Raw genomic sequence first — 17,140 nt, 5'->3', positions numbered from 1 at the left:
ACTATGCTGAGCCAAGGAGTAAAGATTGCCACGGCCAGCAGCTGGAAAAGTAAGAAAGAATGAAGGTTATATATTTGATTTGAAGCAATCGGTCAACTCTTCTGCCTCAGGCCTTTTGCGCAATATTGCACAATTCCTACAGCAAGACACCTCTGTGCCCCTTGTGTCCTTTTATAAGACCATATAACACCAGTCTTGAAAGACCTACACTGGCTCCCAGTACATTTCCGAGCACAATTCAAAGTGTTGGTGTTGACCTTTAAAGCCCTAAACGGCCTTGGTCCAGTATACCTGAAGGAGCGTCTCCACCTCCATCGTTCTACCCGGACACTGAGGTCCAGCGCCGAGGGCCTTCTGGCGGTTCCATCGCTGCGAGAAGCCAAGTTACAGGGAATCAGGCAGAGGGCCTTCTCGGTGGTGGCGCCCGCCCTGTGGAACGCCCTCCCACCAGATGTCAAAGAGTAAAATAACTACCAAACTTTTAGAAGACATCTAAAGGCAGCCCTGTTTAGGGAAGCCTTTAATGGTTAATAGGTTATTGTATTTTAGTGTTTTGTTGGAAGCCGCCCAGAGTGGCTGGGGGGACCCAGCCAGATGGGCGGGGTATAAATAATATATTATTATTATTATTATTATTATTATTATTATTATTATTATATTTTCCCTGGTGGCAGGTGAGGGTGTGGCCCACTCATGTGATTACATTTCCCCATATAAAGCAGGTGTAGGGAACCACTGTCCCTGCAGATTTTGCTGAGCTGCAGCTCCCATCACCCCGTCCATTGGCCATGCTTCCAGGGGCTGATGGCAGTTGTAGTAGAGATTTCCTGCATTGCAGGGGGTTGGACTGCATGGCCCTCAGGGCCCCTTCCAGCTCTACGGTTATACGGTTCAATGAATCCCCACACTGGATATAAAGGCTTTCACCTCCCCAGGGCTGAACTTCTGAAATCCAGCCTGGAAGCCAGAGTCTCAGGCTTGCCCCCAAACCCTGTCCACTCACTCATCTTTGACATAAGAAGTGAATTGTGATGAGGGCTCTCCGTACATGCCCAGGAGCACTCCTTTGCTCAGTAGCACAGAAATCTGGCGAAGTGGAATATGTTCATGTGGCAGCTCCAACATCCTCTGTCAATGTTTATAATTTTGACTACGCTGTGGGTTAAACCACAGAGCCTAGGACTTGCTGATCAGAAGGTCGGTAGTTCAAATCCCTGCGATGGGGTGAGCTCCCGTCCCTGCTCCTGCCAACCTAGCAGTTCAAAAGCACCTCAAAGTACAAGTAGATAAATAGGTACCACTCCAGCGGGAAGGTAAACGGCATTTCCATGCACTGCTCTGGTTCGCCAGAAGCAGCTTAGTCATGCTGGCCACATGACCTGGAAGCTGTCTGCGGACAAACGCCGGCTCCCTCAGCCAATAAAGCGAGATGAGCGCCGCAACCCCAGAGTCGGTCACGACTGGACCTAATGGTCAGGGGTCCCTTTACCTTTATGCATGAGTTTATTCTTCACTGGTATGCAAAGAGGGGTTCAGGTGCTGGTACTCAGCCCAGGCGAATCCCTGCTCCCATTAAAGCCCCACTCGCCTCCCGTGAACGTCATGGTAACCCATTTTTTCTTTCTCTCCCTGCACTAGCCAGAGCTCAGGAGGTCCAAGCTGAGAATGTGACCGTGGCAGAGGGCGGCCAGGCCGAGATCAACTGCAAGCTGCACCAGTATGATGGCTCCATAGTGGTGATCCAAAACCCATCCCGCCAGACGCTCTTCTTCAACGGCACGCGGGGTAAGAATGGGGCTTCGGGAACGGTGGGGTTGTAGGCTGGGCTGGAAAGCTAGAGGACCATAGAGATGGAGCTGGACGAGAAATGCCACCCACTCAATCCCAGGCCTGCCATCTGGACCAGCACCAGCACCCCCTACAGGTCAGCCCACTACAGTGCAACCTGCTGCAAGAAGAGAACAAGTATCATATCAGAGGTGCTTGCAGAGCACATGGATCGAGGCAGTTAGCCAAGCCAGATGCCTCATGGGGAAGCAAGCACGCAAACAATGTTCTTCCTTTGGGTCACTAGCCAATCTGACCTGGGCAGTGGGGAATTGATCGGTTACACCCTGAACTTAAGAACAACCCGGTCAGAGTCCAGGGCTGACCCAAGATAGCTTGGGAACTGAGGAGGAAAGTCCAGATGGCACCCTCCCTATGCTAAGTGTATCTAACTACACACTAGGGCTGGACGATATATCAATATATCATCCAAAACAGGTTTGAAGTCCATATCATGATATCGGTTTCAGAATTATTGACCTGTCAATATATTGTGAATATATCGTGTAGGTGTGGGTGTGTTGTGCAAAAATCACAACGTGGGAAACACCGTGAAGCCAGCCAATTCTTCTCTCGCTTCCTGTAGCCCCTGTTAACCCTGCCGGCTCAGCTCTCCCCTGCCTCTTGCCGGGGGCAGCGAACCACAAGATCAGGCACCAGCAAAAATCCCAATACGGGGAAAACCCGCAAAGCCAGCCATTGCCTCTACGTAGCTCCATCCTTATTTCAGACATTGTGATATATCTGTATATCATGATGTCTCACTGGTGATATATCACTATGTTGAAAACCAGATATCATCCAGCCCTAGACACTTTTGCAGCTTTCGGTAGCAGCCCTAAATCTTCCTGCCCGAGGGATCTGCTGCATTTTGCCTAATGGTGGGGCCGGCCTGGACTGAGTGATCCTCACTTAGAGAAGCCATGAACTGCACCTCCATGCCACCTGGCATCTTGTCTCAAATAGAGACAGTCCCTTGTACTTGAGAGAAAGTGGGGAAACCCCCTCCCCAGGACGGTATTTTTATTGCTTCTTATGTATTTGAATTCTATGGAATGCAAGTTGCAGCACGAAATAAAACATAAGAAATAAAAGAAGCAATGGAAATACTATTGAAAACCGTACAGCATCACACCCTGATGACACTCTTCTCATTTCACTGGTCCATAACATGAGACACCTTTTCCTCACCCTCCTTACAGCCCTGAAGGATGAGCGGTTCCAGCTGGTGGAGTTCACCCAGAAGCAAGTCCGCATTGTGCTCTCCAATGCCCGCCTGGAAGATGAGGGCGGCTACTTCTGCCAGCTCTACACAGAAGACACGCACCACCAGATCGCCATTCTCACTGTGCTGGGTACGTGCCGCTTTCCCGCTCCTGCCACCTCTGCCACAGCTGCCGCCGCCCTATTTCGGGATTGCAGCATAAACTGGAAGAAAGAGGAGTTACAGTACCATATCCATGAATAATAATAATAGTTGTTATTATTCCTAAAGCACCCTCTTCGGTCCACCCAGATCCTCTGGGTCTTCTGCAACAATCGAAACACATCACAGATACATTAAAGCCAATTAAGATTTTTTAAAAATAAATACTAACAAAACCCACAAGCACAGTTCTCAGAGAATCATGGAACTGGAATGAAATGGGGTGATGCTCTAGCCTAACCTTCGACTGGGCTCATTGCCAGAATTGTTGGCACAGGAGATAGCTAAGGACGGATAGAGCCACTCTAGGTCTACGTGGAACAACAGAAGCATCAGAAAGCACCGCTTGCGTATATATTCAGCTTGTTAAATCCAACTAAAAAGTTAGTGGAATTGAAAGATGTGGCAGGTGTCCAAATAGTTTTTCATCCAGCCCTGGTACCTTTGTGACCTTTGGCCAGGATGCTGGAAGGTGGGAGCGGGTTAGCAAGAAGGTCAGTCCGTTCTTACCTTGCGGTGTTATGATGAATTAAGGCCAATGCAGGCCTTGTGCAAAATTTATTTATATCCCCACCCTTCCAAGGGAGCCAGGGCAGCAAGCACACCTGTGATAAAGCAATCAAAACATATTTTTAAAGAAATCCAAAATTTCGGATTTTTAAAACAGATACCTCAGGTTGAAGTAGCATCGGGATAAGTATTTTCAGATTGTTCGCTGTGGCGACCTGGAAGTAAAGGGACGCGTTACTTCCGGGTTTTGCCGCTCACGCATGCGCAGATGGTCAAAATGACGTCACGTGCATGCATGGAAGTGGTGAATCGCGACCCACGCAGATGCGCGGACGCGGGTTGCATTTGTTTCTGGATGCGAATGGGGCTCTGGAACGAATCCCATTCACATCCAGAGGTACCACTGCATTTATTTTTTGAGGGGAAAGGGTCCCGGAACTCTGTTCCAGAGAGTTCTGGCTGAAAACAAAGCCCTGGTAATTATAATAATTTCTCTCTCACACAGCTTTCATAGAATCTTAGCATTGGAAGGGACCCCAAGGGTCATCTAGTCCAACCCCCTGCAATGCTAGATCATCCATGACAGATGGCCATCCAAACTCTGCTTAAAAACCCTCCAGGAAGGAGAGCCCACAGCCTCCCGAGGGAGTCTGTTCCACTCTCAAGCAGCTCTTACTGTCAGGAAGTTTTGCCAAATGTTTAGTCGGAATCTCCTTTCTTACAACTCGAAGCCATTGGTTCGAGTCCTACCCTCCGGAGTAAGAGAAAACAAGCATGCTCCCCCTTCCATGTGCTAGCCCTTAAGATATTTGAAATGGCTATCATATCTCCTCTCAGTCTCCTCTCTTCCAGCTCTGATCAAGCAACTCTCCATGTTGTCCTGTTGTTTGAGGTGTGGTTAGGTGGGCCTCAAGTTGCTGCGCCTTCTCTTCCAGCAAGACAACCAGCTTTCACTTGCTGCTCCTTGTTCTCTGGCAGAATGACAAACATGGCGCAGGTGTTGCAGGTCAATGCAGCAGCTCCCCTGCCCTCCATGTCTCTGGCCCTATGCCCACCAAGAGACAGAACTCTGGGCCTCCCCCTTAAACTCCCTCACAAACACCCCTGTTTGTGAGGTCTGGTCACAAGCTCCCAGGACATGCGCTGAGCTAAGTTTGACTTCCCCCAAAGAATCCTGGGAAATTCCATTTGTTCAGGGCTCTGGGAATTGCAGCTCTGTGCACGACAAATTAAAGTCCCCAGGATTCTTTAGCCATAAATATATGGTGTGGTGTGGATGTGGCGAGATGGAGAGGGAGACAGAAAGCTGCCTCGTCGAGTCAGATCGCTAGTCCGCCTCGCTCAGTCTCCCTAGGCTTTCAGAAAAGAGCCTTCCCGCAACCTTAACTGAGACCTCCTCCTGCATGCAGAGACCTTCTGCATTCCCCAGCCTGTAATTTCAAGCGCCTACCTAACCTCCCACACAATCACCAGACATTCATATGCTTCTTTTAAGGCCGAGCACTGACAGCCCGTATGATCATGCTCCGAATCAGTATGCTGTATAATTTGCCCAAAGGAAAGGGTGGGGAAGTCTCCACATTCTGCACTAACAGAAGCTAAATCAGGTATTCTTAGGAAATTATGCAAATGTCTGCTTCTTTTCCATAATTCTAATTTTACAACTGGGGCTGGGCGAGGGGGGGGGGGTGTCTGTGACAACGAAGAGCAATGCAGAGCAACAGAATCCCATTTCCTGACTCTCTGATACTCTGTTCACTTATATCCGTGGCTTCTGAGGTGTTATTTTTTTCTACCCTAATTTAAGGCCTAGCAGCTTTTGTTTTGTTTTTGACCTGAAAGTGGAATTTCCCAGGATGCATTTGTACTGGTGATCTTGAGGAATCCTGGAACAGTCACAGAGGCCCACCTGAAGAGCTCACCACCCTTGCCATTTGACCCCCTAGTTTGGTGGTGGGGAACTGGCGGCCTTCCAGATGATGTTCCATCTTCTCTGACCACTGGCCACACTGGCTGGGGCTGGTGGAAGCTGCCACTGGGGGTTACCTGCTTACCCAGTGACAGGGCCTTCTCAGTGGTGGCTCTCCATTTGTGGCATGCCCTCCCTAGTGAGGTGCATCTGTCTCAGGCATCGGGTGGCTGAAAGGTTGCTGGAAGTGCTGGAATTATTAGCTATGAGAGTGTGGGCTATTGGGTTTCCTAAATAAAATTTTAACTGGGTTTTCTTTTTTGAAGGTCTTGCCAGTTTTTAAAAGATTGTTTTGAGATGTTTTAGTTCAGGGGTGGCCAACTCCCAAGAGACTGCGATCTACTCACAGAGTTAAAAACTGGCAGAACTGGGGGGTTCAGGTCAAAGTTATTGAGCTTTTTTATAGAGAGGAGAAGAGCCCCGTTTTTAGGGGTGCAGGTCAAAGATCTAGAGCTTTTTTTAGGGGAGCCAAAGTTTCTGAGCTTCTTTGGGGGGAGCCAGTGATCTACCACAGACGTCCACTGATCTACCAGTAGATCTCAGTCTACCTATTGGACATGCCTGTTTGAGTTGTATGCTATTATAGGATATAAATTGAATAAAACATTTGAAGGACCACAAGTTCCCCACTCCTTCTCTGGTTGGGTTTACCAGATCTGAGACTGATTTGGGTGCCTGTGGAGGTGATGCTGTGGTGGGATCCGGTGCTGTGTTGGAGACAGCCCCACTGCCTGCCCCATAACCCAACTGCTGTTCCTTACAGTGCCCCCTGACAACCCCTTGGTGGAGATCAAGGAACAGGCCGTGGAAGGAGGAGAAGTGGAGCTCACCTGCAGCGTCCCCAGGTCACGCCCTGCTGCCACGCTGCGCTGGTACCGGGACCGGGACCGGAAAGAGCTAAAAGGTGAGGGAAGGAGGGAGGAAACCAGGGACTTAGCTTCCTGCAGGAGTTTGCTTTCGCCCCAAAGCTCCAGAGCTGTGAATTCCCATGCCAGCTGACCTTCCGAAGTGGAAGATTTTTCTCCTACTTGGGTGAAGCAATAATAATAATAATAATAACCACCAAAAATGCACATCTTAGGGCGAAACAAATAATTTAGGGTGAAATAAATTTGGAAACGTGTGCACTGAGATGAAATACATATTTAAATATTATTTTATGCACTTAAAAAAAATACAGTAGTGGAACAGAATGTACACTTGTGAACCTGGTAGGAACTAGAAGAACACTGATCTGTCGTTGGGGACATGAGTTAGCTTAGTACTGGGATATCCAGTTAATGTACCTCTAGAAGGTGCTGGCCCTTTTTCAGCTTGGGATCGGTTTTAGGGAGCGTCTCCCCAATAAAGTTTGTCATCTCCAAATGCCTGAGGCTGAGGCTGCATCCATATGTCTCTTTAACTGCAGCATATACACGAGCTGAGTTTATTAGCAGCTACTCCTACTCTTCCCCCTGCCTGCCCAGAAAATACTTAAAATAGAAGGGCTTTTTGGCATCTTAAAGGCAGATGTTTCTTTTGGGGCTCCTTTTAGACTTGTAAGTAGGCTGCTTCTGGGTCTCTCCCAGCGCTTCTTGGCTGGCGGGAACAAGTTCTCTGCGCTTGCGTTGGAGGCAAGTAGGAGTAATGTTATGCGCTCCTACCCCTGCCGAGCACGGCGGTTGCATTTTAATTGTATGTAATTTAAAAATTAGAAAAGGAGAAAAGAGCCCCGCGGCAAGGCGTGACGCCTTAACTCAGCTTTAAAGGGACGTTTGCAGGCGCTCGGCGGGGTTGACCAGCGGGGCCGGTGCACATGTTCTTTGTTTCTCCCCCCCAGGAATAGGCAGCAAGCAGGAGAACGGGAAAGTGTTCAGCATCACCAACGTGGTGCGCTTCCGGGTGGAGCGCAGGGACCACGGCAGCGTCGTGACGTGCGAGGCCACCCACCCCACGCTGCGGGGGCAGCGGAAGGAGACGCAGTACGTGCTAGATGTACAGTGTAAGTGACCGCAGGGGCCTTGCTGGTGGGGGAAGAGGGCAAAGGCAGGGTTGGCATCAAGTGGCAGGGCTGCAGTGCATTCTGGGCCCAGCTGGGCCCCTTTACCCTCCCCTTCGCCTTTGGGTAGGGTGGGCAGAGGTTACAGAGCTGTGGGCCTCTGGCTCTAAACCACTGGGCCTCTTGGGCTTGCTGCTCAGAAGGTTGGCGGTTTGAATCCCCGCAATGGGGTGAGCTCCCGTTGCTCTGCCCCAGCTACTGCCAACCTAGCAATTCGAAAGCACACCAGTGCAAGTAGATAAATAGGTACAGCTGCGGCGGGAAGGTAAACGGCGTTTCCGTGCGCTCTGGTTTCCATCACGGTGTTCCGTTGTGCCAGAAGCGGTTTAGTCATGCCGGCCACATGACCTGGAAAACTGTCTGTGGACAAACGCTGGCTCCCTCAGCCTGAAAGTGAGATGAGCGCTGCAACCCCATATTTGCCTTTGACTGGACATAACTTTCCAGGGGTCCTTTACCTTTTACTTCTCTTGGAGGAATGAATGCCCAGGGCAAGAGAGCAGGGGGCTTCCAGAAGGGAATTTAATGGCTTATTTGTTGAATTTCTATACCACCCTTTATCCAAGGATCACAGGGATGTCTTACAGTATAAAAACACAAAAAAACAGCACAATGTCATAACAAGCAAAACAATAATGTTCCCCTTCCTCCCAGCTTAAAAGGCCATAGATTGCTTGGGAGGCCTGGGAGAAGAGGAATGTTTTTGCCTGGCGCCTAAAGATATGTAATGAAAGCACCCGGTGAGCCTTCCTGGGGAAAGCAGGGAGTCACCCCAGAAAGGTCCTGTCGTCTCCCTCCAGAGCTACTGTGGAGGGCGCACATGAAGAAAGGCCTGAGATGTTGGTCACAGGCCGGTTCATATGAGGAGAGTCGGTCCTTGAGGTATTGCTGTCCTGAGCCGCTTAAGGTTTTATTCATCAAAACCAGCACTTTGAATTGGGCCCAGAAACTAATTGGCAGCCAGTACAAGGCTGGTGTAATATGCTCAAGCTGTCTTGCCCCAGTGAGCAAGCAACCTGGCCACTTCATTGTGAAATCGGTGCTGTTGATGACCCTACAGTTCTTTCTCAGCAATCTTCCAATGACATCATCGTTTAAGCGCCAACCCATACGTTTATTTATTTTTACGTTCAAAACGGATTTCCCCTTGCCGTGGAAAATCCAATAAGTGAAAATAACCTGCTCTACATCTGCAAACACTGCTAGTGAATGTGTGAGTGTGCAGGCGCTGACAGAGGAGGTCATGGCTGCTTTGCTCCTCCCTGGTGGCTCTTCCACTGCTCTCTGCAGGTTTGTAGGTTTGCCCTTGGGAGCTGAATCATGCGCCTGAGTTTGGACTACACACTTAAGGCAAGCCATGGCTTAGCTCAGTGCAGCAGCTTAAACCCAAAGGAGGGGACCAAAGAGGCTGCAATCTCCTCTCTGGGAGCCTGCACACTCACACGCATCCATGCCAATCCATTGGTTGGCTCCATTTGGCATGTGGACCAGAACTCAGTGCAATGCAGACCTGAGCGTAAACCACGTGCCTTTTAAAAGCAATGCATAAAAACCCTGGTTCAGAGACCCTGTTCAGTAGTGTGGTGGGCAAACTCAGATATCTTCTGAAATTTCCTACACAATTTCTTCAGTGGGCTCTCAATTTCCTTGCATGTTCAATTTCCTTGTGGTGCAATAAGTGTCATTTTGGTGTTTCTGTTTATATATACTGGATATATAGATCTCCTTGCTTTTTATGCATACTGTTTTCTATCGCTCATTTTCGTGGGTGATGCAAAAATCCAGGGAAACTGTTCCAGCCTTCCTTTGCAATCTAACATTCTTTCTATGGCAAGGCAGCTCTTTTAGAAGGAAGAGACAAGGAGGAGGGATGCATGTATTGATATCAGCCACAATGCCAGTGAAAACCTTAATTCCAGGCTTCTAATGGCTCTGACGTCTGAAGGAAGCGTTTCCTCTCCACGGCGAGGGCTGCAAATTGTCGGGCCTTGCTTGAGAAGTGTGACTGTTCTGTGCATGGGCTGATTCGTGACCTCCTGTTTATTCTCTCTATTTCCACCCCAGTCGCTCCCACAGCCAGGATCCATCCGTCTCAGGGGGTGATGCGGGAAGGAGACACTTTAGTTCTGACTTGTGACATCAAAGGCAACCCGCGGTGAGTACTTCCGCAGGATGGGGAAAGCCATAATTAGAGGAGAGGCTGGAGGTGGGGCTGAGCAGGGGAAGGCAGGTTCTGGAATAGAAACACAGGAAGTTGCCTTGGACTGAGTCAGACAGGTCCACCTGCCTCCAGACTGCCTGTCCTATCAGCCAGCCACTCCGAAGCCTCTTCTGCTCTTATTCAAAAAACTCCTGCCTGACTATTTCAGGAGAATCTGCTTTGACTCTCCAGAGTCCACTTCCATCAGGCCCAGCAACATGCTTGTAGTCCAGCAACATCTTGGGAGGGCTGGGCGGGAGGTGGGATGCATCAGGTTAGCCACCCCTCATCCTCAGGCCCTGCTATTGGGCAGCTGGAAGAAAAGAAGAGGAGTTTGATATCCCGCTTTATCACTACCCGAAGGAGTCTCAAAGCGGCTAACATTCTCCTTTCCCTTCCTCCCCCACAACAAACACTCTGTGAGGTGAGTGGGGCTGAGAGACTTCAAAGAAGTGTGACTGGCCCAAGGTCACCCAGCAGCTGCATGTGGAGGAGCGGAGACGCGAACCCAGTTCCCCAGATTACGAGTTCATCGCTCTTAACCACTACACCACACTGGAGAGGGGCCACATCCTCTGAGCAGTAGGCATAATAGAGGGCATTTGGGGCAGGCTTTCCTTCTTCTGAGACATGACGAAAGCAGCACCTGCTGAAAACCGTCCTCCCCTTCATAAGACCCGCATCCTTGCTCTGTAGCACCTCTTCCCTGTACACGCGGGGCAAATTGTCCTTGCCTTTCTATATCGCTCTGACTGATGGATACAATTCCCGAGCGGAGTTATTACTTGAGCGCCCCTTGATCCAGCCGCTCGGCTCCGTGTCCCATCCATCACGGGCTCTGGCAGCGCTTGCCGCAAATAACCTTGATGGAAGGAAGGAAAGTGGTGCGTGTTTGTGTGTGCTCATGTGGGGGAGATGAGGCGCTTGTGACCCGCAGGGGCCACCGGAGATGGGTGTTGGGAGGAGAGGGGTAAGGTTAACGCCGGTTGTCCTGACTTCTGCCCTCAGCCCCACGGACATCAAGTGGAGCCGAGCCAATGACTCGTTGCCGGAGCGGGCCTTGACGGAGGGAGAGGTGCTGACCATCCCCAGCCTCAGCATGCTGGATAACGGAACCTACCTGTGCCAGGTGGCCAACAAACATGGCCGCTCGTCGGACCAGTATGTACTGGTGGTTTACGGTAAGCAACATGTGTTCTCTGGTGCTCCAGAGCTCACCTGCTCCCTCCCTCTCTCCTAAGCTCAGCCCAGAACCCCTGAGTTCACTGCTGTCCTGATGTTCACATGCGGCAGGCGAGGAGTTAAAAGTCTGCTTCAGGGCCATACCACTTTGGATTGTGGGTCAGGGGGAGGCGGGGGGGGTTTCACATGACAGAACGTCTTTAAAACCCCGCACATAGAAAGTTAGCCTGTCAGGGAAACCTTTCGGCTTGCCAAATATTGTTTACCTTTGTTCGGGTGATGCGCTAAGTCATGTGAGAGTTATAGTTAGCTGTTTCTGATGACCAGACCCGCCCCCCAAAAAACACACCCTTTCTTTTTTTCCAATTTTTAAAATTGATTTTCCAAATTTATAACAAACAAATAAGAAAACATTACAATATAAAAACAGGAAAAAAACAAACATTTATCCTCACTGTTAATATCCCAATTTTGCTATCATTGTTAAGTAACTTCCTTGAATCCCCCTAGTTGAGTTTCCATATAGGTCATTGTAGCAGTTTTCCAATACTACTTTCAAATAAAATTAACTTAATCGATTAACATCTGTGGAACCACACCCTTTCTTCCTGGTCCAGATTAAGGGTCTTAGGTGCTGTCGCCTAATGCCAGTGGTGGGGGACCCATGGCCCTCCAAATGTCGGTGGAGTGCCAGTCCCATCACCATCCTGGCTGGGGCTGGTGGGCCGCCAGTTCCTTACTCTTGTTCATATGGCAGCGTCTCTCAACGGAGGTGTTTGGTTTCCCCCTGCCAGGAGGGCAGCCAGAAATAGGGTAGGCTCAGGTCCTCTGCAGGGACGCGGGTGGCGCTGTGGGTTAAACCACAGTGCCTAGGACTTGCCGATCAGAAGGTCGGCGGTTTGAATCCCTGCAACGGGGTGAGCTCCTGTTGCTCGGTCCCTGCTCCTGCCAACCTAGCAGTTGGCAGGAAAGCACGTCAAAGTGCAAGTAGATAAATAGGTACCGCTCCGGCAGGAAGGTAAACGGCGTTTCCGTTTGCTGCTCTGGTTCGCCAGAAGCGGCTTAGTCATGCTGGCCACATGACCCAGAAGCTGTATGCTGGCTCCCTCGGCCAATAAAGCAAGATGAGCGCCACAACCCTGGGAGTCGGTCACGACTGGACCTAATGGTCAGGGGTCCCTTTACCTTTACCTTTACAGGTCCTCTGCCCTGGCCCATACCAAGGTATGAAGCTCGTGGAGGGCACCGCCTCCAGCCACCCACCCCGCCTCTCACACCTTAACCTTTCCCTGTCTTTGGCAGACCCCGGGGCCATTGTGGAGGCCCAGACTTCAGTGCCCTATGCCATTGTCGGGGGCATCCTGGCGCTCCTGGTCTTCCTCGTCATCTGTGTGCTTATAGTCATGGTGTGGTGCTCCATCCGGCAGAAAGGTCAGTGTCGGAACCCTGGTGCCAGCCGGGCAGATAAGAGACACGAGTGCTGATTTATAGAAGGAAAGCTGGGTTGCTCCATCTATCTCTCACCACTGATCTGAGAAACTGCCTTGCAGCACAGTCATTTCATGTCTCTCTCTCTCTCTCTCTGTGTATTCAAAAAGCATATTTCTAGCCTTTGGGGTTGGAGTGAGGAGCTTGAAATGATAAAAGCAGAGAGACCCCGCAGGGCTTGGGAGTGAGGCTTCCTGCCACCGTAGGAAGGACTTTGTGGCTCCTAAAACCAGCCTCTCTCACAGTCTTTCCCAATCCTCTTTGTATGTGGGGAGGAGAACGCTACGGCTGTGTACACAATTGCCGGCTTAAAACACAGCGAGGTGGGTTTTTTCCTCAATTCGGATCAAAGGTGGTTTGCGGAGAAATGGATCCAAGCTTAGTATTTCAAAAAAACAACAACACCAGAAACCTACAGGATGCAGAATGTACAGGATGTGTGTATACTTCCTGCATTTTTCTTCTAGCCAGCTGCAGATTTCGGAGAGGAATTCTTGGGCAAGACACTCAAAGAGTTCCCATTCTCCTTGTGGCCTCTCACTTGCTTGCCCTCTCCCTCTGACCCCAGTCTGCACCTCGGCCCCCAAAGGAAGAAGGAGAAGCAGAGAAATCTGCTCCTTCGGTTCCCACAGCTGGTTGGAGAGGGCAGGCCAGCCGCCCATGGCAGCAATCAGGAACTTGAGGTGTGATTCCTGCACTGCAGGGGGTTGGAATGGGAGACCCTTGGGGTCCTTTCTGAAGTGAAGGACATGAAGCAGGAGTTGATAATGCAAGTGAGCTGCGCACAGGTGAGCTGCAAGCAAGCTGCCGGCCATCTCTGTGGAGGCTCCTTTTATTGACACAATATGCAAACCCAGGCAGATACATTTTGGGCTGTGACCTTTACACATCGTCCAGTCCCGAGATCGTGGGGTGGTACAAAGTTATTTTGGCCCCTGTTTCCACCGCGTCATTTTCCCCATGCACAATGTATGACAAAGGAGACAAAGGTCTCAGAGACAAAGGTCACAGACAGGACACCGCAGACTACTGAGGCTGCAAAAGGTTAGACAGAGGGGAAGATGTTCAGACAGCTGTGGCCTTATCTGTGAGGGAGAGTGTGCTCTGCACCCCAAGGTCACGCGTACAGGCAGCTGAGGCTGCCCCGCGGGCGAGGAGTGTGCTCCGCATCCAGCGATCATTCCTACACCTTTCCAAATCTATGATTCTATGAATGGAGTCGCCTTAGCAAGGTCTTGAGTCTCCTCCAGGGCCCTGTGCACCCCACTTACCATTGCTTCTGCCCAGCCTTCTCCTCAACTCCCCCCCCTCCCCGTCCTCTTTTTATAGGCTCCTACCTGACGCACGAGGCAAGCGGCCTGGACGAGCACGGAGAAGCCCGCGAGGCCTTTCTGAATGGCGGCGACGGCCACAAACGCAAGGAGGAATTCTTCATCTGAGCCTGGGAGAGGGGAGGGGGAAGGGGAGGGGTCTGGGGGCTGAGCGCTGGGGGCAGAATGGCCGAGGAGGGGGAGCGCCGAAGGCAGGGGGGAGAGACGTTTATAGAAAAGCTGCCACTCTTGCTGGGGGAGGGGAGGGAGGGGGAAAGAAGGGTTGGATTAAAAAGAGAAAAAAATGCTTAAAAAAAATATCCATTGTGTAAAAAAAAGGGGAGGGGGACACACACATGGCCACCACTTGTTCGGTTTTATTTTTGAAACCGAGGACTTTAGCCCCACCCCCAGCTATGAAGCTCCGCCTCCTGCCATTGTCTGACTCCTCCCCCCTCCATGCCCTCTGCACCAGAGCTATTTCCTGTTACTTCTGGGGAGGATGTGTGTGTATGTGAGAGAGAGAGTGCGTGTGCGTGTGCATGGCCCCACTTCCATAAAAAAGAGCAGGAGGCTGGGATAGCCACGACCCTTTTCTCTTTGGGGACAGGCAGAGCCCTGTGGGAGGGCTTGGGTCTCTTTGTAAATTGCGTAGAAGCCACCCAGCGAGGGAGGTGGAGAGGACACCCAGAGGTCCAGGGCTGCTGAGACTGCGAGGGTGGGTCACGGTGTCAAAGGGCCCCTCCCCTTCGAGGGACTGTGGCCCGTTAGCTCTGGGTTTGCTTGTTTGCTTTTCTTTCCGATACTAGCACTGAGTTTCAAAATATCTGGGGAGGGAGATGGGGCTAACATATTTTGCTCTGGAGCACCAGGATCTTCCCAGGAGCCCTGGAGGAGACTCTCGAGTTCAGGGAAGGCGACCGGGGGGGGGAGAGAGCCATTCTGTGAGTTGGGACCCCCCTCGGGTGTGCTTTGCCCCCAGCCGCTGAGGAGGGGAGCTGCCGGGTCGGAGTGTTTGGCGTGCAGCATGACAGGAGCGTGAGGCTGGGAGTCGCCGGGTCGCCTTGAGTTCTCTTCAGGGCGCCTGGCCCCATATCTCTCTCAGCCGCACCTTCCCCCCCACTGCTAAGCCCAGGGCCGCTCAAGCCGTGTGGGGCCTTATCAAGCAGGTTGGACTCTTTTTTTTTTCTTCCTTCAAAGCCATGATAGTTTGGGGAGGGAGAGGGAGGGTGGGAAGAGGAAAGGGGGTGTCTCTGTCTGTCTCTGTCGTCCTTGTTATGTGATGTGCCCAGCTGGGGACAGGCGATGGGACTACGGAGCCCCATCGGCGCATTGACCCCCCACAGCCCACACTTTGTCCTTGACAGCCAAGCGTTGCCCCCTGGCCCACAGCCCAGCTTCTGCAGAGAGTGGAGGACATGGGAAAAGAATTTGCATCCGTCTGAATTTGTCAACATATGCAGATTTGACTGTGGCCAGTTTCAGCTCCTCCTCCTCGCCTTTGGGCCTGGTGGCCACGATGTTACGCCATCCCATCCCCAGACCCCGAGAGAGAAACTGCTGTGTCGCTCGCAACACCCCCTTGCCCCTCCCTCCCTCCCTCTCTGCTTGGCCTCCCTCCCCGGAAGCAGCTGGGATCAGCGAAGAAGAGCAGGACGAGAGGCTCAGCAATAGGCACCCCTCCCTCAGCACCTGTCTGGATGTTGCTTTCATGGGTTCAACCTCCCCCAAACACAGCTGCGGTAAAGGGTCATTCAAAAAAGCGAACCCCTGTTACAAACGGCTGCTCTGCCCCAGAGGTGGCTGCAGTGCACTGCTGCAGGGTGCAATGCTGGTGACTGCCAATGGGAGGAATCCCCTGTGGAAATGGCTGCTCCAGAGGCAGCTGCCGCCTCACCCCATGGTCCAGCCCCATGACTGAGCGTTGAACCACAAAAGGGGGGTGCTGAACCCCGTCTCTTCCCCGCTCCCTTCTCCCCCGCCCCGCACTCCACTCCTGGTCTTCTTGGTTCCTTCCATCCTTGCCGACGTCCCTCATTTTGTGCCAGTAGATGCCCACTCCTCGCTTTCCCTCGAATTTCCATCCCACCCCCTTTCCCTCTGTCTTTTGTCTGGGGAACAAAACAGAAGAAAAGAAACCGACGTGTGATTCTGTGTCAGTCTCTGGCTCGCGGTTTTTATTTTATATTGTTTGTGTCTCGGAAGGGGAGATTAAAAAAAAAATTGAAAAGAATGGAAAATATAATAATTAATATATAACTGGGGGTCGGGAGTATGCAGGGGGGCTTGTTCCTCTGCAGCCCAAGACTGTTTCCCCCACGCCCGAAAGTTAATATATATGTAAATATCTATGTCTGCCTTTTAACCACCTTTGATACTTCAATAAATCCCCCTGATTAATTCTTTTAACACCAGTGGTTGTGGTATCCTTGTTCATGAGTGTGTGCTGTGGAAGGGGTGCTGGCTCTGGAAATGCAAAGAGCATGAGGAGAACCCTCCTGGATCAGGCCGGGGGCTCATAGAGCAACCTGTTTTCCCAGAGGCCAGCCAGACTCCCAGGACAAGCCTGAATGCAGGACCTGAGCCCTGCAGCCCCCTCCCCTCCTGTGGTTTCCAGGTATTCAGAAGTGGAGGTAATGATGTGAGCTCTCTTCGCCTGCCCAACTCCCCAGTCCTTCAAGAGCTGAAGCAGACAAACTGGGAATTCTTCTCCACTGCATCCATCTCTAGCCAGGTGCCCAGTAAAAGTGGAGAGGAACAGGGTGGGGTGGGGGCTATTATTTCCCAGTCTTGGAAACCCAGCAAGCTGCCCAGCCTCAATGCCCTCTGGAGCAAACCCCGTGCAGGAGATCCAACTTGTTTTCCTGTGTCGGGGATGCTACTGACAGAGCTTAAAGCGGCAGCAAGCAAATTCGGTGCTTTTGCCCTCACAATCTTTCTGCTGCAAAAGCGGGGGTGGGGGGTGGGGGCGAGGACAGACATATGAAGCCGACAGGGACAGCAAAGCCCCGTGGGGGTTCACTGCCATCGCTCAGCCAAACGCCAAAGCCACTCTCATCTGCGGAGGCTCCCATTTCACAGATAAGAAATGGAGGTTGGAACAGTGTGCTTTGCCCCCAACCAAGGCTGCACAAGCATCTGTGCCAAAAATTGGATTCGAATCTCTGTTTTGCCGGATCCCATTCTGTCC

At 51.3% G+C, this 17,140-nt stretch overlaps 1 protein-coding gene across 1 annotated transcript in view; it reads left to right on the top strand.

Moving 5' to 3' along the window:
* Nucleotides 1–16,359, top strand: part of CADM4 (cell adhesion molecule 4) — a 146,949-nt gene extending 130,590 nt beyond the window's left edge. The window contains exons 2-9 of the mRNA XM_028742363.2: nucleotides 1,639–1,785; nucleotides 3,030–3,182; nucleotides 6,496–6,636; nucleotides 7,552–7,713; nucleotides 9,835–9,925; nucleotides 10,979–11,151; nucleotides 12,455–12,583; nucleotides 13,970–16,359. Coding sequence (XP_028598196.2) covers nucleotides 1,639–1,785; nucleotides 3,030–3,182; nucleotides 6,496–6,636; nucleotides 7,552–7,713; nucleotides 9,835–9,925; nucleotides 10,979–11,151; nucleotides 12,455–12,583; nucleotides 13,970–14,079 — 1,106 coding nt within the window. The 3' untranslated portion in view covers nucleotides 14,080–16,359. The remainder of the gene's footprint in view (nucleotides 1–1,638; nucleotides 1,786–3,029; nucleotides 3,183–6,495; nucleotides 6,637–7,551; nucleotides 7,714–9,834; nucleotides 9,926–10,978; nucleotides 11,152–12,454; nucleotides 12,584–13,969) is intronic.
* Nucleotides 16,360–17,140: the final 781 nt, after the last annotated feature.

Source organism: Podarcis muralis, chromosome 7, assembly GCF_964188315.1.
Source record: "Podarcis muralis chromosome 7, rPodMur119.hap1.1, whole genome shotgun sequence".
Classification (NCBI taxonomy): domain Eukaryota; kingdom Metazoa; phylum Chordata; class Lepidosauria; order Squamata; family Lacertidae; genus Podarcis; species Podarcis muralis.
This window is presented reverse-complemented; position numbering and strand designations above follow the sequence as displayed.